This window comes from Hyperolius riggenbachi, chromosome 3 (genome assembly GCF_040937935.1).
Source record: "Hyperolius riggenbachi isolate aHypRig1 chromosome 3, aHypRig1.pri, whole genome shotgun sequence".
Taxonomy (NCBI): Eukaryota; Metazoa; Chordata; class Amphibia; order Anura; family Hyperoliidae; genus Hyperolius; species Hyperolius riggenbachi.
Genome location: NC_090648.1, coordinates 121103465 through 121126053, shown reverse-complemented (window position 1 = coordinate 121126053; position 22589 = coordinate 121103465). Strand labels below are relative to the sequence as shown.

The 22589-nt window shown below is 43.6% G+C and overlaps 1 protein-coding gene across 4 annotated transcripts in view; it reads left to right on the top strand.

Annotated features, from left to right (window-relative positions):
* KANSL3 (KAT8 regulatory NSL complex subunit 3) overlaps positions 1-20793 on the top strand; it is an 88930-nt gene extending 68137 nt beyond the window's left edge. For 3 of the 4 annotated variants that reach the window (XM_068274851.1, XM_068274854.1, XM_068274852.1), the window contains exons 18-23: positions 6068-6216; positions 8082-8203; positions 11052-11271; positions 11349-11464; positions 13964-14111; positions 19263-20793. In XM_068274851.1, the coding sequence (XP_068130952.1) occupies positions 6068-6216; positions 8082-8203; positions 11052-11271; positions 11349-11464; positions 13964-14111; positions 19263-19735 (1228 nt within the window). In that variant the 3' untranslated portion in view covers positions 19736-20793. The remainder of the gene's footprint in view (positions 1-6067; positions 6217-8081; positions 8204-11051; positions 11272-11348; positions 11465-13963; positions 14112-19262) is intronic. The other variant, XM_068274855.1, reaches the window with a different exon arrangement.
* Positions 20794-22589: the final 1796 nt, after the last annotated feature.

Genomic DNA, 22589 nt, shown 5'->3' with positions numbered 1-22589 from the left:
TTACTGGCTGGGAGTGGGCGGGGAACTCGCACGCACACTCCAGCAAGCCCGCACAGCAGGTGACTAATTGGACGTTAGGAACAAGCATTCCTAAATCCAATTAGACTCGCCAATTGCGAATAGAATGAAGACTGCTTCAAACAGAAGCAGTCTTCATTCATAACAATGAAAAATAAACAAACGTGCAGCGCGCGGTCGCGCGTGACCCGCACGCGCGCACACACATCCCCGGCTCTGCAGTCCAATGATTGGTTATGGGGACCCCAGTCCCCAATAACCAATCATATTACAGAAATAAACGAATGAACGGAGCGCTGAAAGGTAAAAATCGCACTGGTGTTTCAGGGGTAAAACCCCTCAGTTGTGAAGTGATTAAACTAATGCTATATTGAAATGATTTATATCAGTGCTACACATGCTGTTTTGTAATGCAACATTACTAGAAATCTTTACTTTTCATTCTGTAGCAAATTAACACTGCGTGGCCCCCGAAACAATTGTTGGAATATTGTGGAAACTGGCACAATAAAAGGTGCGCTTTAACTTGTGGTGTGCTGGTGAGACTTGTGGATTGATTCGATGTGTGGTACTGCCTATACCACGTCACTAAGCACCCCGGAAATCTGATGGTGGATGGTGTGCCTGCTTCATCTGGAAAATACTGTATGCGTTGTGTGGCTGATCCCATTCACTTGTAGTGAATGGGCCAGCCGCTCGTTTGCAAAAAAAAAAATGCGTGCAGCATGCGTTCGTAAACCGCACTGGTCTGCAACGCATGTAATGTGAACATCAGACAGTGCAGTATATGCACTGCTGATGTTTGTGCGTGTCTGCCTCCCGCAGGCGTTGCCGAAACACGGATGGCAACGCATGCAATGTGAACGAAGCCTTAGTAATCGTTTCACCTGCCTGAAGTTGCAGCCCAAGAAATCAGCAAGACTGCCGGGCAACTGGTATTGTTTAAAAGGAAATAAATGTCAGCCTCCATATCCCTCTCACTTCAAGCAGGGCCGGATTTCTGGGAAGGCCACAAAGGCCATGGCCTAGGGCGATAAAATCAGATAAGATAAGAAGGGCGGCATGACTTGGAGAGAGAAGAGGTCATATGTCAAAGTTAATCACCTCTTCTTGTCCCGCAGAGCAGCCAGCCTGCGCCCTGCTCTGCACTAATAGCTGAATTCCAGAGTTCCCCAATTCCAGCAAGTGTCTCTCTCACAATTCCTGGTGTGTTATGACAATCAGCATCTGCTGTCACCTCACCTGATGATCCATTCCTCTGTATCATGGACATACAAGTTGATGTGAGAAATACCAGGGATTTACATTACAAAGCAGATAGAACTAAGTTCCACTGAGTTTTAATGCAGGCATTCACAGACATCAGTGAGCTCTGCTAGTTTCTTCGCTTTCTCCTTTACAGCTGTGACACTGATCCCAGCAGCTGTAAATTATACTTTCTTATCTCTAGTCTACCTAAATTTATGGCTTTAGGGTTTTTTTTCCTTCCTAGCCAGCAGTGGTCTCGGTTAACTCTTTCCTGACTCATTTTCTGTCATTCAGTTCCTACCATCTATGAGAACTGCAGGAATAAAAATGCTGTTTGCTTTCCTTTCATTGCTAAACTGTCACTGTCACCTGAGCTGTTACTACCTCTATGCTAGTGTGTATGGTTTGGCATCCTTCTACTTTCCTGTGGCAGTAGAGCATTGTACCATCTTAGCCATCAGTGAAAGCAGAGAGTTTTGAATCAGGATGATACCATTTATTGGCTTAAAAGAAAAAAAGTAATCTTTCTGCGTATAAGCCTTCTACAGACTTTGTTCATGTATACTGCCAATATGTTAGAGCACACCACCATGTACTTTCAACATTCAAAAGAGATGCATAGATTTTTCAGCACATATAAATAAGTCATTCAGATGCTTTAAAGTGGAGCTGAACTCTTGCAGAGGACAGAAGGAAAACATAGAAAAATCCACCTTGTATGTTTTTAGAGATTCTGTGTAATTCCCCCTCATCTGTGTCTAATCACAAGTTGTAATTTGATCTCTACACTGTGTCCCCTGACTGCCACAACATCTAAGCTCATTTGAAAGCACTGGATGTTAACAATATGTCTGCTTCCATGAAAGCAGGTAGTAGACACTGCCGATTTGTTGCAGGATTTGTATCAGCTGTAACAAAGAAATGTTTTGTTTTTTTTAAAGGTTATTATGTTGTTGTGTTTCTTTTGAAGCAGAAAGGAAGTTCTGAGTTCAGGTCCGCGCTAATTACAACCAAACATCCAAAGTGGGTATTGAGAGGATGTTTGCTACATACCTGTTCTCTGTTTTGGATGGGCTTCTCACCATTGCACTGCCCTGCCACCTGTTTGTGGCTCCGACTGCAGCCAGTCGCACAGAGGACAAAGAAGCAGCGCATGCCTTGGCCACTTGCGACTTGCGCACGTTTAGTGTTATGCATTCTTGACAAGTACAGTGGAGGAAATAATTATTTGACCCCTCACTGATTTTGTAAGTTTGTCCAATGACAAAGAAATGAAAAGTCTCAGAACAGTATCATTTCAATGGTAGGTTTATTTTAACAGTGGCAGATAGCACATCAAAAGGAAAATCGAAAAAATAACCTTAAATAAAAGATAGCAACTGATTTGCATTTCATTGAGTGAAATAAGTTTTTGAACCCCTACCAACCATTAAGAGTTCTGGCTCCCTCAGAGTGGTTAGACACTTCTACTCAATTAGTCACCCTCATTAAGGACACCTGTCTAATGCTGGGAATACACGGTTCGTTTTTGCCTTCGTTTAAACCTTCGATTCGTTCGGTAAACGAATCGAGTGTTGAAAACGTATGTGAAAATAGTCATAATCTCATTATAGTTTCGATTAATAGACCCCAAAAACGAACGACTAGTGATCGAACATGTTTGATATTATCTCTCTTTATCCATCTAATCGAGCCATTGGTAGGCTTGATGGCTGTTCAGATCGATTATATATTCGTTTATGCTAGTCCGTCCCTGTAAAAAGGGATTTTCGTTTCGTTTCTTTGCAGCCTTCGATCATTGGAAAAACGAAACCATCAGAATCGGAAAAAAAAAACGAAACTGTGGGTGATGATATTAACCGTATGACTGATTATTTCGGGATCGAAAAGGACAAAAGGCACAATCGAAACGAAGGTTTAAACGAAGGCAAAAACGAACCGTGTATTCCCAGCATTAACTAGTCACCTGTATAAAAGACATCTGTCCACAGAATCAATCAATCAAGCAGACTCCAAACTCTCCAACATGGGAAAGACCAAAGAGCTGTCCAAGGATGTCAGAGACAAAATTGTAGACCTGCACAAGGCTGGAATGGGCTACAAAACCATTAGCAAGAAGCTGGGAGAGAAGGTGACAACTGTTGGTGCGATTGTTCGAAAATGGAAGGAGCACAAAATGACCATCAATCGACCTCGCTCTGGGACTCCACGCAAGATCTCACCTCGTGGGGTGTCAATGGTTCTGAGAAAGGTGAAAAAGCATTCTAGAACTACACGGGAGGAGTTAGTGAATGACCTCAAATTAGCAGGGGCCACAGTCACCAAGAAAACCATTGGAAACACATTACACCGCAATGGATTAAAATCCTGCAGGTCCCCCTGCTCAAGAAGGCACATGTGCAGGCCCGTCTGAAGTTTGCCAATGAACACCTGAATGATTCTGTGAGTGACTGGGAGAAGGTGCTGTGGTCTGATGAGACCAAAATAGAGCTCTTTGGCATTAACTCAACTCGCTGTGTTTGGAGGAAGAAAAATGCTGCCTATGACCCCCAAAACACCGTCCCCACCATCAAGCATGGGGGTGGAAACATTTTGCTTTGGGGTTGTTTTTCTGCTAAGGGCACAGGACAACTTAATCGCATTAACGGGAAAATGGACGGAGCCATGTATCGTGAAATCCTGAACGACAACTTCCTTCCCTCTGCCAGGAAATTGAAAATGGGTCGTGGATGGGTGTTCCAGCACGACAATGACCCAAAACATACAGCAAAGGCAACAAAGGAGTGGCTGAAGAAGAAGCACATTAAGGTCATGGAGTGGCCTAGTCAGTCTCCGGACCTTAATCCAATAGAAAACCTATGGAGGGAGCTCAAGCTCAGAGTTGCACAGAGACAGCCTCGAAACCTTAGGGATTTAGAGATGATCTGCAAAGAGGAGTGGACCAACATTCCTCCTAAAATGTGTGCAAACTTGGTCATCAATTACAAGAAACGTTTGACCTCTGTGCTTGCAAACAAGGGTTTTTCCACTAAGTATTAAAGAGAATCTGTATTGTTAAAATCGCACAAAAGTAAACATACCAGTGTGTTAGGGGACATCTCCTCTGTCACAATTTCGCCGCTCCCCGCCGCATTAAAAGTAGTCAAAAACAGTTTTAAAAAGTTTGTTTATAAACAAACAAAATAGCCACCAAAACAGGAAGTAGATTGATGTACAATATGTCCACACATAGAAAATACATCCATACACAAGCAGGCTGTATACAGCTTTCCTTTTGAATCTCAAAAGATCATTTGTGTGTTTACCTTCTGTCCCCTTCTTCTCTCATGCACTGAACATTACAGGCTTCCTGCAGACAGCTCTGCCTGTGCCTGTGTTTGTAATTCCTCAGTATGTGTCAGCCAGCTACTTTCACAGCCTAACAGAGGAGGATTTTTATCCAGCTCTCTTCTATCACTGATAAGATAGAGAAGCTGCTGGCTTATGTAAATAAAACACACACTGGAGTGTGCATAGAGGAACAGACCAGCACGGAAGAGTTGGCAGCCTTCCAGACACAGGCCGACAAGTCTGACAGGGGAAAGATACATTGATTTATTACAGAGACCGTGATAGTACAAAGTGCTGCAGTGAGCCAGAACAGATTAGAATAGGTTTAGGAACTTGTAGGGCCCGTTCAGACTACAAAGTGCGGACCGCAACGCATGCGGACCGCAACGCGTACGAACGCACGCCATCCGCGTTCGTATGCGTTGCTTGGCTGATCCCATCACTGAAAAGTGAATGGGACAGCCGCGCGTTTTTATAAAATCTGCGTGCAGCATGCGTTCCCGGACCGCACAGGTCCGGAACGCATGCTGTGTGAACATCAGACATTGCACTCTATGCAATGTCTGATGTCCTGCGTGTCGGCCCCCCCGCACGCGTTTCCAAAACGCATATGGAAACGCGTGCAGTGTGAACGGGCCCGTAGGGTGGTAGAAAAAACGTTGTAATTTTTGTTACAGAGTCACTTTAAGTCTTTTATTGTTAGAGGGTTCAAAAACTTATTTCACTCAATGAAATGCAAATCAGTTGCTATCTTTTATTTAAGGTTATTTTTTCGATTTTCCTTTTGATGTGCTATCTGCCACTGTTAAAATAAACCTACCATTGAAATGATACTGTTCTGAGACTTTTCATTTCTTTGTCATTGGACAACCTTACAAAATCAGTGAGGGGTCAAATAATTATTTCCTCCACTGTACATACATCAGCGTCATTTCTCAAGTATGCATGCCCAGAACACTATTGGCTGCTGTGCACATTCGGGCAGGAGCGCAAATTGCAGGAATTATTGAGCGGACAGAGCATCCTCTGATTCTTGGCTGAATGGGAGGCAGCACAACTGAAATGAGCCCATTCAATGATCGCTAGTCAGAGTGTTGGACAGAAGGTTTTTTGGTGGGGGGCGGTAAATGACAGCAGGCCTAGGGCACTGGAAAGTACAAATCCGGCCCTGACTTCAAGTGTCCTTTAAAGCAGCAGCAGTCACCTGACTGGCATTTTGCTAACAACTAATAGCACCATATATCATTTTTGTCACTTTCGTAAAGTTCCCATCTCACGTTAACTTGTTCAGACTTGTCAGTTATTTACAGAACATGATATGGTTTAAAGGGAAAATCTTGGAATGATTCACCTCTGCGATGTGCAAATATTTTGTTTCGTTTTCCTTTCTTTGGCGGTGTTAAATATCAGTTCAATCCTGTTGCGATCTTGTGACTTTCCGTTTCCTAGAATGTTCCATTTGTGTCCACAGGCTGGCCTCTGAAAACTCTACATCCAGTGTAACTGCTTCAGCCCTGATCCCCAATCCGAGCACCCCTAGTGCCTTCCACTCCATCCAGAGCCGGCTGGTGTCCAGCATTGCCCCTGTTGTGCAGAACCAGCAGAATGCCACACTGGCAGGTAATACCAGTTCAGCCAGTTACAGAATGTCACAGGTGCTCCAAGCACTGCGTATTACAAACTGAACTTTTTTTAGTGTTATTAATATCTCTTAAAAAACTTTTTAAAGCCCCTGTCCAGGGAACGTTTTTCCTGATCCTGTGCCTTTCTCCCCTTCCACCAGATTGTCAGTAACACTCTTACAGGACAACTGTCATGTACAATTTAAAATACATATAAAATGTAGGTTTCTCCCATAGTAAAATGCACTATAAATTTATTTTTTCCTAAGTTGCTGTCACTCGAAGTAGGTAGTGAAAATCTGACAGGTTTTGGACTAGTCCATCTCCTATTGGGGATTCTCAGGTATTTCTTTATTTACAAAAGCACTTACTGAACTGCAGTTTCTCAGTACAACTGCCAAAATAATGTGCTAACGAATAGGGAAACTGGCCGACATCTTTGTGTAGGACCTTTTTCAGGGAGTTCGTTTGAACAGATTAAAGGTAAGATGCCCTTTAACGGTACAATTTTTTCTTCAGATTTGATCTTTCGATGCAATTCGTATGATCGAATTGTATAGAAAACTGTGCAGTGTGTAGTGAAAATCGATGTGAAACGATTCTTTGGTCAATTGGAAATAGATAAAATATTGATCCAAAAGTTGGACTTTATAATTGAACCGGAATGTAAAACATTCTAATGGGAACAATAGATGATTGCCTTCCAATTAGATTTGATTGTTCAAATCGCATTGAAAGATCGAACCTGAAGGAAAAATAATACCATTAATTGGCACCTGTAAAACTGAGAATCCCCTATGAGGAGATGGACTAGTCTAAAATCTGTCAGATCAATCAGTTTTTTTTTACTGCCTACTGTAAGTGACAGCAACATAGGAAAAAAGTAATTTATAGTGCATTTTTACTCTGGTATTAATATACAGTACATTTTATATGCATATATTTAATTTTTCCAATTTAAATGACAACTGAAGCGAGAGGGATATAGAGGCTGCCATATTAAATTCCTTGTAAGCAATACCAGTTGCCTGGCAGCCCTGCTGATCCTCTGCCTCTAATGCTTTTGGCCACAGACCCTGAACAAGCATGCAGCAGATCAGGTTTTTCTGACATTATTGTCAGATCTGACAAGATTAGCTGCATGCTTGTTTCTGGTGTGATTCAGACACTACTGCAGCCAAATAGATCAGCATGGCTGCCAGGCAACTGGTATTGTTTCAAAGGAAATAAATATGACAGCCTCCATATTCTCACTATAGTTGTCCTTTTAATCACTCTGATAATCACGCAGGATTGTGGCAAATCGCTCTGTGGGCTCCGCTCCATTTACTTTAATTAGTCTAGCGCTTTTGAAATCGCCAGCAAAAGCGCAGCTAAAAGCACTGTAATAAGCCATAGACTGCCAACTTAAGTTCTGTAAAAACAGTAAATATCTAAGGTTAACAATGTAAACAACAAAACATTTGTAAAGCGCTTTTCTCCCATAGGACTATACATACCGTCTCAGATCAATACATAGTTGCTGCGTGTGATGTATTATAGGGGAAAAAGTTATGTGCACATACTATAAGCTCCAGACTAAACAGGTGATGTTTCAGTTTAGATTTAAATGCCTCCAGGTCTGGAGCTGTTTTGATTGGGTGTGGCAAGGCATTCCAAAGAGTAGGGGCAGCATGACAGAAGGCTCCTTCTCCAAAGATTTTGAGTTAAATTCTGAGGTTGGTCATGTTATTAGACTGTCCCGCAAGAGATCAAGTCCCGATCCCTTTCTGGTGACATGATCTTCTGCTTCCTATATGTTTTCCCAATACCTTTGCGCTCCACCATATTTACTTTCTCTTTTATGTGTTCTCTTCATTGCAGGCGCAAACTCTGGAGCTTCAGCCAGCAGCCTTCTTCAAGGGTTAAGTTTCAGTCTACAGGATATCGGAGGGAAAGCCAGTAATCTTCCCAACACCACTGCCAGCACTGGAGTCCCCGCCCAGGTACTGAGATTAATGGCAAAGTCACTAAAAAAGACCCTGGCTCACTGCAAGTTTGTCTGACAGTAACAAAGCACACTAGACACTAACTCGCCAACTCAATTATTAGATTCCTCCAACATCACCAGTTTCCCTTCCAGGCTGTGTGTGTAAGAGATACGTGACGTTCAGCAAACCCCGTTATGAAGGTTACCCAGTCCAGGCAAACCCTGCCCACATCCAGGCACCAAACAATGGTTATTCTTTGTACACTCTCTCTAGACAAACACAGTGGAAGTGTTATTCTATGTGTGTAGCCGATTGAATAGTAGCCAAAGAGCACAGATCGTAGGTACACCAGCCATTTTCACCTTTTATATGCCTCTCACTTCAAGCTCCCTTTTATTTCCTTTTAAACAATACATATTGCCTGGCTGTCCTGCTGATCCTCTGCCTCCAGTTAGCCACCGACCCTGAACAAGCACGTAGATCAGATGATGCCTACTGAATGCAGCTCTGGCGCTTTGAGTCCCCAAGGATAAAAGCATGATATAAATAAATCTTCTGTGTCTTGATTCAGACTGTACTGGTACTGGAATGATCAGCAGGACAGCCAGGCAGCTGGTATGGTTTAAATTGAAATACAAATGTCAGCTTCCATATCCCTCTCACTTTTTGTTAAGAGAAAGTTATACTAAACACAAGATTGAGGGTTTGCTTTACAGCCTTGTTAAAGAGACTCTGAAGCGAGTCAAAATCCATACTTTTATTTATGCAAAGCACTATAGCCAGTGCTAAACCGCCGCATCCCCGCGGCCGAACGAGGGGTTTATACCCTCAAATCACAGGGCAAAATCCAAAACTTTCTTGGTCGTGGATTTTGCTGCCCAGGGAGGCAGAGCTTTGAGCTGCAGCTCTGCCTCCATTCGCGTCAGTCCACCACAGATCTCCGCCTCTCCCTTGCCCCACTCAGTGAAGGAAGATTGAGAGGGGCGACGAGAGGCAGAGCTACAGCCCTAAGCGCTGCCTCACTCAGGAAGCACTCCCCGCATGTAGCCCAGGGGGTTTGGGGGGTATAAACCTCTCGTTTTGCCGCGGGGATGCAGTATTTTAGCACTAGCTATAGTGCTTAAAATAAAAGTTAAAAGCATGTTTGTGTTGAAGGAAATTCCGTTTCAAATCAGCCTGTGTAGAGGGAAATAGGTGACGGTTAGATCATCCCAACTGGGAACCGGAATATCCCTTGGAAAGACAGATATGCCAATGAAGTAGACGGATAAGTAGACAGTAGACAGATAATGGGATTTTGAACGTCTGTTTCACATCGAAAATTGTTTTTCAGTTGCTCCCAAAGCACTTGTATGCAGTGTGAATGCTCCCGTAGGGAGCCACTGCACTAGCAATTTGTCGAATGCCGGTGATCGGCAAACGCGGTGGAATCATCCGTGCTGTGAAATAGCCCTAAGCACTCTTTTGTGGATGATAACAGGGGTGTAAGAGCATCATTTTCACCATACCGTTTATTTCGGAATATAAGACGAACCTAGGTTTAGAGGCCAAAAACCAGGAGGGAAAAAAAATATTTATACACACACTAAACCTGGTGTTTCCATGTTCCAGGAGTCTATGTTGTCCTTTTCTGTCCACCATGTGTCCACTCCTGCTCCCCTGTGCTGCCCCGTGTCCCCTCCTGTCTTTTTATGTGTCCCCTCCAGCCTCCTGTGTGTATTCCTGTGTTTGCTCCTGCCCCCCTGTGTGGTCCTCCTGCCCCCTTTGTCACCTCCTGTCCTCCTCTGTGTGTCCCTGTCTCCACCAGCCCCGTGTGGTCCTCCAGTCCCCCTGTGTGTGTCCCCTCCTGCTCCCCATGCAGTTCTCCTGCCCCCGTGTCCTCTTATGTTTGTCCCTTTGTCCCCCCCAGCCCCTTATGCATTCCTCCTGCCCCCTGCATGTCTCCGTTCCCCTTGTGTAAGAATAATTAGTGGCAGAGCAGCTCTCCTTCCCAGCTATTCCAGCGGCGATCTGCAGACATCTCCTCTTCCGCGCGGCTTCCTCTGGTAAAGGCTTCTGATGATGATGCGATCAACCGAAGCCTTCACTAGAGGAAGCCGTGCGGAAGAGGAGATGTCTGCAGCTAATTACTCCTACACAGGGGGAACGGAGACATGCAGGGGGCAGGAGGAATGCATAAGGGGCTGGGGGGGACAAAGGGACAAACACAAGAGGACACGGGGGCAGGAGAACTGCATGGGGAGCAGGAGGGACACACACAGGGGGACTGGAGGACCACACTGGGCTGGTGGGGCTCCCCCTGAGCAAGACATGCGGGAGCCTGCAGGACCACACGGGGGGACAAGGCAGGGGGTCCCCGACATATCGGCGGGTGTTCGTAAGTCGGGAACTCCCTGTCTTTGGAGTATAAGACGCAGGGACTTTTTCTACCCCTTTTTTGTTTTTTCTTATATTCCGAAAAACACGGTACCCTGTAAATGTGTGCCCTTTATTACTGCAGTCTGTGAAAGTTTCAGCCTCATTGTTCTGATGCTTAGAAATGACTGTGCTCTCACACTGGTTAGGGTCCCTCCTCTTATTGTGTTAAATAATCCAGTCTGTTGAAATAATGGTATTCACTGAATGGGTGATTGGAGCACTTTGCATTCAGAATCTGGCTGAGATTAGTTTACTGAATCATGCTCTTAAAAAAAACAAAAAACAAAAACGTTTTTTCTGGCTCGAGACGTAACTGGAGACTTAGCTGAATGCCCAGAGTTATATTACATGTCATTCTGGGAAATTTCTGCAGATAAGTTAGTAGTAGAATTAGTGTACAGAAAAAAAAAGGAAGTCATAACAGCAGTTTATTTCCTTTTTCCAGGCACTGGCAGTTAAGGCCTCTGCCCCGCTCCAGAGCTTGGGCACGATGACAACGGGAACTGGAACAATCTTGCGCACCATCCCTGTGGTGACTGCTTCTTCCTCTCTTGTGGCCACAGCTGGCGGAAAACCAACTGCAATTCACCAGCTACTGACAAATGGCGGTCTGGCAAAACTGGCCAGTATCCCCGGTCTTGCACAGTTAACGAGCACTACTGCAGGTACGTGTGTCACCGACAGTGGCTTATGTCCCCGCCACTCTGTGTAACATTTGTAACTTGTCATTTCTCTCATGCAGGTATGAAAGCACCTACTACCATCACGGTGACTCTGCGGGGTCAGCCCAGTCGGGTCACCACTCTAAGCCAGGCCACTATGGGAGCACATGCTAAACAAGATGATGCCTCCCAGCAGGTACATTGCTTTCTAAATATCTGATAATTGCTTGTTGGCGACATGTGCCACATGTTCTAAAGTAAGAATATATTAATGCATGTAACTAAACCTTAAAGGAGCACTATAGGGCTATACTTCCAGCACAAGTTAGCGATGAAAGTAAAGAAATAAGGAAAAATATGTAGATCCTTCACATACCTCACCTAATCATTGGGCATCCTGTTGCTTGTGTAGTTAGCGACGGGATGCCGATCAGCGCATTTACTTCTGTGGGAGGTCAATTAAAACTGCTGAGTTTCTGAAGAATTCTCCTCCCTATATGGATGAGGTACAATTGGTGGTATGTTCCAATCTCCCTCATCTCTCTTGCCCTGCTGCTGAACTTTCTAGCCAGCAACGCTGCTCTAGCAGCATAGCATCTCAGGATCCCGGTACTCAAGCAGCTTCTTCTGTGAACACCTTTGTGTGTCCACTGTACTCCTGAGTGATGAACCGACACACAGAGGTGTCCACAGAGGAGCCTGCTGAAGGGGCGGGGGCCCGTGACGCTTTGCTGCTAGAGCAGCGTTGAAAATTAGACAATTTGGCAGCAGCACAATGGTGATGAGGGAGATGGGAACAAACCATCGCTCCTACTTCATCCATACAGAGAGATGAGTTCTTTAGAAAACCAGCAGTTAAAATTGACCTTCTCCACAAGTAAATGCGCTGACCGGTATCCCGTCGCTAACTATGCAAGCAACGGGCCGCCCAATGATTAGATGAGGTATGTGAAGGATCTGCAGCTTTTTTTCTTTTTTTTTTCTCTGTACTTCCACCACTAACTTGTAGGTTTATTTCTGTAAATTAAAAAAATGCTTATTTCAGCCGCAGGGGGGCCTAACTTCTCATCTTATGTACAATACAGGGCCTCCCTCCACAGCAGGTGTTGGGCAGAGGGAACCATGGTTGTCACGCTTGTTATATGCCCCAGTCTATAGGGGGTCACCACAAGGGGAGGTTGGGGGGAATTTGTAGTTACCTTCCTACTGTAGAGACTGCCAAGCCTCCTTAATTGTAATTGTAGTGATAAACAGGAAACAACTAGTAATTCCTTATTATTTAAAGAGAGCTGCTGTTATAGTTTTACCCCAGAAATGTGTAAGGTTTCAACTGCATCTCCCAGAGTATAGGTAAATATATATAGGTGTTATGTTATCCATCAGAGGATTTTGCCTAAGGAGGATGCTCACATTAACTTCTTTGATTTGCAATGGACTGTAAGAGGGGAAATGTAGAATAGTATTTAAAGGGACTCTGAGCCAGCCTCGATATCCCTCTCACTTCAGGCTACCTTTAAATGCTCCCTGCACTTACCCGGAGGAAGCCCCAGGTAAGTGCAGGCTTTCATTTTAAAGATCTGCTTAGGGTCCCTTTAAGTCCAAGCTGAGGCAAACTATATATATTTCAAGGGGCACTATAACAACCTGGGAGCATTTAAAGGGAACCTAAAGTGAGAGGGATATCGAAGCTGACATATTAATTTGCTCTGGTACAAAATGAGATATTTAACTAAACAGAGGGAAGCCTCAGGCTCCTATTGAGGCTTCCCTCAGTGCTGTAATGTCCCCCCTCGCTGAGCACGGTCCCCCGGAATATTGGTGACAAATCATTGTTGCCAAGCATATGAGGGCCATGCACCTTGTCTCAGTAGTGTAAAGTCTCTGGAGAGTCGAGATGTTTCCCACATCCTCCTCAACCCCTTTCGATCCAGCTCTGGGAGCCTCTGAAGATATACAACAGGAGCTTGTCGACAAATGTTCTCGTGGCAAGTTCCTGTCCATATAGTGCGGATGCACTGTGCAGGCGAGACTTTTTCCTTTGGCGCCTGCACAGTGTTGCTGCACTTGCACACGGTTGGGAGTGTGACTGAAAAGAAGAAGAGGATCCTGGCCAGCAGTGCAAGCGGCAAGGAGTACATATGAAGATTGGATCATCCAGAGGCTTCCTACTACTTTAGTATCTTTTGGGGTTTTTATTTTATTTTTTTGGTGGTGGTGGTGGGGAGGGGGGGTTCACTTACAGGTTCACTTTAAGAATGACCACTGTACAGACTCGCTGCTCAGCTATCTAGCCAGTGCAGAGGCTGTCTGGGAGTCGCATTTTTGTGGGGGCTAGAAAAATAAACTGTGGCTGGAGCCATGGATTGCTAACGCCTTAGGTCACTTTTACATTATGATCCTTCTAGTTAATCAGATGTTATGTTTGCTTTTATCTGATTTCATTTTCTATCTACTGCAACAGTTGGGATTTTTAGGATAGGAAAGGCTGAAGTGTTTTATTCGAATGTCTTGCTCGTTTTTGTTCATGAAAAGTATTGTACCGGAATGAGTTTGTGGCCTGTGGGGCACTTCTAATGAACGTGGGGGAAAAAGCTGTTCTGCTGTACATGTCTGTACATATGTAGATCACTGGGAAGACGTGTACTGTGCATGAACTGCTCTCTGACCCTGTGTCTGTCTCTGCTGTGATCTTCAGGCATCAGACTCCTCCTCCTCCACCATGGTCTCTGCTAGTAAACTCCTCCCCCCTACTATGGCTGATCAGTGCAAGGTAGCAGCAGCCAGCGACAGGACTCCGGGGGAAAAGTCCTTATCCATAGTGCGCGCTGTGACCCCTCCAGCAGGTGAGAAGCCTGGTTTTACACCTGCTATTAATAATGACTGAGGCATGAATGAGGTGAGGCTCCTGGTTATATACTAGGCCTGATCTACCAGCCACATGCTTCTCAGCAGCCGACCATTGGAGATCTTTTACATGTTAACCCTTTTCAATCCATTTTTGCTATCACCCATCATCGCCATGGGGGCGAGGGGTTGGGGGTGGGGCCCACACCAGCTCTCGGGCTATAGCACCGCCCCAAATAGCCTAATGACATGCCAGACTACATCCGGCTATGGCACCCCTAGTGGCAGACATGTTTTTTTGTGTCAGACTATGCCTGACATTGGTGCTGAACTAGAAATTGTCAATGTCGGATCTAATCTGACACAGGATCGGAAAGGGTTAAAATGTTTCTTCCTGACTCATTTCAGTTAACTGGACATTCAGGTTGATTATTTAATTTGCCAGAGGTGATGTCATCATGGATGAAATCAGGCTTAGAAAATGTGTAAAAAAATGATGTAAAGGTATTGTGTAATACATTTCAGAATAGGTGTAATAAATCCATTATTTGGTTGCCATTAGTTGCACAGTCAGGTTTCCTTCTTCTTCAGGAACAGTGTTGTGACCTAATGTAGCGTAGTATGGATACAGAGGCACCAAAAGGATAAAAGCATCTAAAAAGTTTAAAACATGAGGAGGCAGCGGTGGACTTACCTCCTCCAAGCAGACACAAAAATTGCCAATGTGTTTGTCAAATACAACAAGTTTATTTACATACTCCAGGGGACAATGCAACGCGGAGGTGCCTGGCTCGTCTACTGACCACATATGCTATTGCTGCTCCATTGTTATTGCCTGATGAAGCGGAATCGAACCTGCGAAACGCATTGCATTGTCCCCCGGAGTATGTAAATAAACTTGTTGTATTTGACAAACACATTGGCAATTTTTGTGTCTGCTTGGAGGAGATAAGTCCACCGCTGCCTCCTCATGTTTTAAACTTTGTAGATTATTTTATCCTTTTGGCACCTCTGTATCCATACTACACTATATATCAAGTCCACCCCTGGAGGAGGGGTGTTACCCCCCTTTTTTCCTCATCTACAGAGAGTGACTTCTTATTCCTGAGTGGGGTCAGGTCTAATCTCCCCACTTGCATATACAGTGGTTGCCTTGGAGGTAACCCTGCTTTGTGAGTATAGCTTATTACTCTATCATACTTTATTTCAACTACCAGTACGTACTACACTATATTTGGCTCTTGGTTTCCCTACTCTGTTAGTGTTGTGACAAGTTTAAAGTTCCTCTGTTACAGGGCAAGTGTTCTGCGATGTAAATTTGTGACCCCCTGAATTATCAGCACACCTTACCAAGTGATTGCTAAGCATTCCACAACAGTGTAACTCCACTTTCATGAGGGAACCTTTCTCTAGAAGTGTACGCTAATGTTACTAAAAACAGCTTCACCTTCTCTCCATTGATGCAGTCCAAAAGTCTGGCAGGTGTAATGCAGGAAGTTCCAGTCGGGTGTGGTGACACATAGACGGTCGAGGTGCCCATTAATGATCCCATTTCCTGAATGAGCAACCGTCTGATTGTTGCGATCGACTGGAAATTAGTGTTCTGGCCCACCAAAGAAAGGGGGGAATAAAGCAATCGGATCAGACTAAGGGCTGGTTCAGACGGACGCTTGCAGAGCGTTTACAGCCAGCGTTCAGGGCTTGGTGTTAAACGCTCCCATTCAAGTGAATGGGAGCGTTTGTACCAAGCTTTCAAGCGCTTTTACACAAACGCGGCGTTTGGGTCCCGATTTTCCCTGGCGTTCAAGGAGCCCCTGGAAGCTACATGTAGCTTCCAGGGGAGGTTAACCGCGACGGCTAATGTCCCTCTAGGGGAAGAAAAAACGCGACCGCATCCAAACGCACACAAACGCTGCTGAACGCGACGCCAGCAAACGCAACGCCTCCAAACGTCCGTCTGAACCAGCCCTAAGGCAGGGATCACACTTTCTGTTTTGCCACGGACAGCAAACTGCGTATGGCTGCGCTGCCTATTGAAGGCAATAGCCACAATCGGGAAATGCACATTGTTACTGTTTGCATTTTACTGCTCGTTTTTAAATTGTACCGCCTTCTCCTTTTTCCTGCATGGCAGGTGCATTTGAAAATCCAGCTGCATACAAAAAATCGCAGAAGGAATGTGAAAAACATTACCCAATCTGATTGATCATGTGGTTGTTTGGGAGATAAATAAAATTACCATACATTACATTCTAGGCTGAAACTTCTCACAACAGTTCTCACAAGGCTAGCTGTATACATTGCATATAGTTTAGCAGATCTTATTCTGGTTTCTTACCAGCTAAGTACAAATACTGCAGTAAAACTAGCTGTTGTAGTGACATTGTAGGAGGAAGTAATAAGTAGGAATGGTTTTCCTCTGTAATCTAGATCTGCCCTGGGTTTCTAGATATAGAAAAAGTACTTACTGGAGAATGAATCATTTCAATAGATAGTTAATGGCGCAATATGTGCAGCCTGGAAAGTTACGTCCCAGTGCCCGGCATGAGTAACTTCCCGTTGCAGTGTGCAGTGGTGTATCACTCGCTAGTCCTAACACCTCTTGTACTTCAGAAGCGTGGTTAGTCTGCAGTTCTGTCCTATATGGAGCAGTCTCAAAGCTCCTCCACGCCATCAACTAGGGTCTCCTCCAAACAGGGCTGTACTAGCGGACACTCTCTCCCTAGTGTTCGCTTTCTCAGTGTGGTGCTCCTCAGACCTTCCACATACGCATGTGGGCAGGCCAGCCATAGCTCTAATAAGAAGCAGAAGATAGCTGCTTCTTAAGATGCTTTCAGTGACGGCCACCTGTGAATGAATGAATGACAGGTGATCCAGTCCTTTCTCCCAGAGAAGCCAGCCGACTGCTCTACAGTAGAATACTCAAGGCAGTGCAGGAAAGGGAGGCTGGAAAGCTGTATCTGTGTTCACTGCACAGGTACTCTTTAAAATACACTGTGGCTTGCATAGCACTGCTGTGTTTTGGATCAAGCAACATTTAATGAAAGTGGAGATACACCCTAGAGCAAAAGTGTAGACAAACATCCATACACATCTTAAATCTGATAAAAGCGCTGGAGCTAAATTTTGTCTGTTATTTTTGTTATTCTGTTAAGCCTCATCAGCTCTCTTTGCTCCCGCTCCCCAGTTGTCTTAACTTGGTCTCATATGAGCCTTAAAGGACACCCAAGGAAAAAATAAACTAATGAAAAAAATTATTGTATCTATCTCCCCTCTCCTAAAAATGACTTTTTAAGATATTCCACAGTTTTATTTTATGTTTAATTCCACTTTTTAAGTTTTAACTGTTTCACTGTTTTTGCACAGTGACACATTCATTGAAGTATGCCAGAGCTAAAATCTTGGAACTATTGACCCCTTTTATATCTTTCCTGCGCTCAGAAGCCATTTTCTTCTAAGGAAAGTGTTTTATAGTTAGAATTTCTTCATCAGTGAGGGTCACACTGTACTCACTTCCTGTCTGAGTCAGGACTGAGTCAGCCATTTACATACCTGATATTTAACTCTTTCAGGCAGAGAAAGAAAAAAAGGAACACAGCATAGTTATGTGTGTGCTTGGCACTATACATACCCATGTCTATCTCATCATGTCACATGTCACCTCGGGTATCCTTTAAGGTGGCCACTTACCATACAATTTTTTTAAATTTCTTTTCAATTCAGGGATTACAATCAGTTAATCATTTTTTCTTATTGATTGTAACATTTAAAAATTCTGACCAATGTACCACACACGTGTGTTCAATTTTTCCCCAATTATAAAAAAAAAATATTGACAATTATCGATAGCTCTGAGAAAATTGCTTGGTTGTGTATATTAAGAAATTGACAATCTACCTCACACCATTCAATTTTTATAAAAGCTGATTAGAAAAATCCACCACTCCCGATCGACTTGTATTGAATAAAATACGATAGGATTTTTTACTCAAATTAAAAAAAAATACAAAAGTAACATTTTTGAAGTTTTATTTGTAATGCTGTTTTTTCAATGGGTTAAACTTAACCTAAGCTAAGACTTTTTTTTTTTTTTATGCACATTTCTACTGTTAAGTCTGCATCATTTCGTAGTAGGTTCCTGAAATTCTGCAGCTACAGGTTACAACAGTTATTAACCGTTGCATTGAAAAACACTAGCAGAACCATAACTAGAGAAATACTTGTAATTGCTTGAAGTCTCTGCTACATGTCTTGTGTACCTCACCTGTAACTCTTCTACAGGATTAGATTTTTATTTCATTTTTTGTTCTTTAAAGAACAGGGGACACCCATGCTAACCATAGAAATAAAAAACACATATACAAGTAGATAAATACTAGTTCTACTTATTTAACAGATGGATTGCACTGTCCACGCTAGGATTCCTGTGAATTTTATAAAGGAAAAGCAGAGGATCCTATTCTAGACAGTTTCCATCTCGGTTACCTTTGAATGAAGCTAATTCTGACATCATTTCCTCCCTCACTCTTTTTTGTCACCTCTTGCTAATTGTGTATTCGTTACCCGCCCTCCTCCCAGAGTCTTCAGACACTCCCACTGAGGTCTATACTATGAAGTCCACTGTCTTACGTCGTTAGGAGGGGGAAATAAAGGGAAGAGGAGGAATATATTATAGATAAAAAGACCCTCCCCCCCCCCCCCCCCCCCCCCAGCATGCAACTGTTGCTGATGGTAATTAAAGGGCCCAGTGCTCCTAAGGTATGTGATAACTCCAAACCATAAGGGCTTGTTCACACTACAAGAGCTTTTCTAAGCGCGTTGTGATTTAAAAGCTCTTGCTAATGGTATCCTATGTGAGTGTTCACACTGGAGCGATGTGATTTTGTAAAAACCCACATGGCATTGCATTAGCAAGAGCTTTTCAAAATCACTAGCACTTGAAAAGCTCTTGTAGTGTGAACAAGCCCTAACAGCAGAAAGGAGTTTTGAATGCAGGATGAGCATATTTATCACTTAATACACTCAGACCAGTTGCTGTTGAAATTTTGATTTTTATGGAGACAATCCCACTTTAAAGATCTTAGCTAGAATAAAAAGTCCAGTCTTGTCAAAATCTGAATTGCTTTTCTTTTTCTCCTTTTTATTCACAGTGACTACCAGTCCACCCAAGACTCTGTATGTCATGTCAGATGCCAAGCTTTCTGCACTTACCAAATCTGTTGGCAGCGACTTAGCATCTCTACCATTGAAGCCAATGACCTTACAAAGTTCATCTGCAGTGGCCCCTGGAGCAATGACTTTCACAACACCTTCTCTAGGCAACACTCCTAACACTGCCTGTACTGTAGTGCTGTCCAAGATTGGCCCAGTTCTGCAAGCTTCTCCAAAGACTGTTATCCTTGCAAAGGCGGACTCTATTGAGAAGACACCAGGAAATCACTTGATAGGTTCTATGGAGAGTCTGGGCAGAGTACCTTCTGTTGTTGATGAGGGAAGCACCATAATTCACAGCCGTGAGTCTCTGATAAACAGGCACCTTCTACAGCCTGCACTGATAGCACTGTCTGGCGCTAGTAATATGCTACATAACCCCGGGACATCCACCAATCAAAAACCACAATGACTCTGCTGTTACATGCAAGATTCTTTGTTTTAGAAGAGAATAACTAATCGCTGTCCTATACATTTCCCAACTCAGCATGGCTAAACCCAGCCGGGCAGACACCAAGAGAAAAATCTGTCTTGCAGCGGTGGGGACATTTGTCTGTTACAAAGAAAACATTGAGTTAGACTCTTTCCTTATTACTTTTTAAGTGATGGGGGGAAAAAAATCTAAGGAGAGACTAAGCTTATTTATAAACAAGGTACATTAATTCCACGTGTCTAGCAAAACCAAAATCATTTAGCATTTTCTATTAGCAACTAAGGATTTCTTGACACCTACGGATAATGGAAGCATCCATTTTGTTTGAAGATGAAACATCAGTTTCCTAGCAACCAGTGACATTGCGGCAGAGTGACTCATGTTGCTTCTTGACTCAGTGATGTAGCTTGTCCATAGGAAGCTGTTAGACTTGAGTCTTCGGCCAGTGTTAAGAATTGTGAGTGTAGGCACAGCTACTGTTTCCTTTTGTTCTACATCGAGGAAGACTGAGAGCATCTGTTAGTTTTTTAGTAGTCTGTGTCCACCATTAGGCTGTGCATGCTTGTGTACGTCCTGGGGCAATGCGATAGTACTTTATGCAGCCTCTATTGAATCAAGAGTTAACGATATGTAAAACTGACACTGCCTTAAAGGGAACCTAAAGTGAGAAGTATATGGAGGCTGCCATACTGCCTTTAAAGAGACACTGAAGCAAAAAAAAATTATGATACAATGAATTGGTTGTGTACTATTAATAAGTACTAGAAGATTAGCAGCAAAGAAAATATTTTCATATTTTTATTTTTAGAGATATACCGTATATACTCGGCTATAAGTCGAGAAATTTAGGACTGACTCAAAGTATAAAAGTGGGGGGGTCGCCTTATACTCGAGTCAGTCCTAAATGTCCCACTTATAGCAGGGTGGGGGGAGGGCATCGCTCTCTCTCTCTCCCCCTCTGATGTAGCCATCATGCTGTAACTTTCCCACCTTCCCTTCTTCCTCGCATCTCCGTGCAAATGTGGGCTGCCTCTCTCTCCCCCTCTGTGTAATTAATGTTAGGTGCCCTCGCAGCTGAAGCCGACACTTAAGTTTTATTGCCAGCACGGAATCCTCCCTTCATGCCGCTCTCTGTCCAATAGTACAGCGCGACTCTCGATGTCACATGACAAATGAAGTCACATGACATCGGGAACTGGAGCTGTACTAATGGACAGAGAGCGGCATGAAGGGAGGATTCCGTGCTGGCAATAAAACTTAAGTGTCGGCTTCAGCTGCGAGGCCACCTAACATTAATTACACAGAGGGGGAGAGAGAGGCAGCCCACATTTGCACGGAGATGCGGGGGAATAAGGGAAGGTGGGAAAGTTACAGCATGAACGTATGCTGGCAATGGGAACTGTGTCACTTCTGCTGCAGTGATCACTGTGCATCACATCTCACAGAGAGGGGAGAAAGAGGATGGAAGCACATTGCGGGGAAGGGGACAGAAAGAGGCAGCCTTCCCAGCGCATAACATTACAGAGTTGTGCTGGGAGGGAGGGGGGATTTTCAGTGTGTTGCAGGTGATTTAGCACTGAAGGGAGGGATAGAGAGACGCTGGCTGCTGGGGCTCTGGGAAGGGTCTATTGTTTAAAGTGGACCTGATCTCAGATTTTCTCTCTGCTCTAAAAGATATGCAATAGCATAATAACCTTTAAAAGAAAAACGGCTTTTGTGTGCAGATGTATTGGAGAATTTGTATCAGCTGTAGTGTGTCTACTTCCTGTTTTCATGGAAGCAGGCATATTGTTAACATCCTGTGCTTTCAAATGAGCTTATCTGCCTTGTCAGGTGACACGGGAGAGATCAAATTACAGCTTGTGATTAGACACAGATGAGGGGGGATTAGGCAGGCTAAACTCTTAATACATACAGGGTGCATTTCTCTAGGTTTTCTTTATGTCCTGTGCAAGGCTTCAAGTCTACTGTGCAGCCATTAACTTTGCTAGATAGACTTGTACTTGAGTAATTAAATAATTCCAGCTTAAGAGGGTCAAATATTGGGGTCGACTTATACACGAGGTCGACTTGTATCCGAGTATATACGGTAGTGTTTTTTCTAACATTGCATCGTTCTCTAATATGTGCAGATTACACAACATTCGGCATTCAAAATGATTCTTTCAGAGCAGTCTGTGAACTAATGACCTCTCCTCTGGAAGAGAAAAAGTAAATAGTTCACTATTAGTTGAGATAATAAAAGTCAGAAAACAGCCCTCTCCACGACTTTGAAAGTCGTAGAGCTTAATGACTTTTTTGCATAGAGATAAGAAATGGAGTTTCTTAACTCTTCCTGTACTGGAAACAATTAGACTGATGTATCTGATCTTAATGTTTTATTTCTTAGCTGTACTACACATACAAATCATAATATCATATTTTTTTTTTTTCGCTTCAGTGTCTCTTTAAAGGCACACTCTAAATTTCCTACCTCAGCAGTGGAAGCCTCTGGATGGTCCAGCTGATTCCCGGATCCACCTACATTTCCAGCGCATGATCCCTCTGTAGCCTAGGTTCTCAACCCTTAGTATGCGTACCCCAAGGAGGTACTTGGGGGGGAGGGGGTACTTGAATTTGAGTCAATTTATTATACTAAATTTTGAGGCTTAACCCATTATAAAACATATGTAAACAATCCTGATTAAATATTTATAGTTAATTAAATGCCTTAAGCAATATTTGTAAGCGTACATAATTATAGAGTACATGTAACAAAAAAAGAAAATATATATAATTATATATTAACCACAAAGTGGGTTACTGAGCCATTGCAGCCATTAATAAGGGGGCA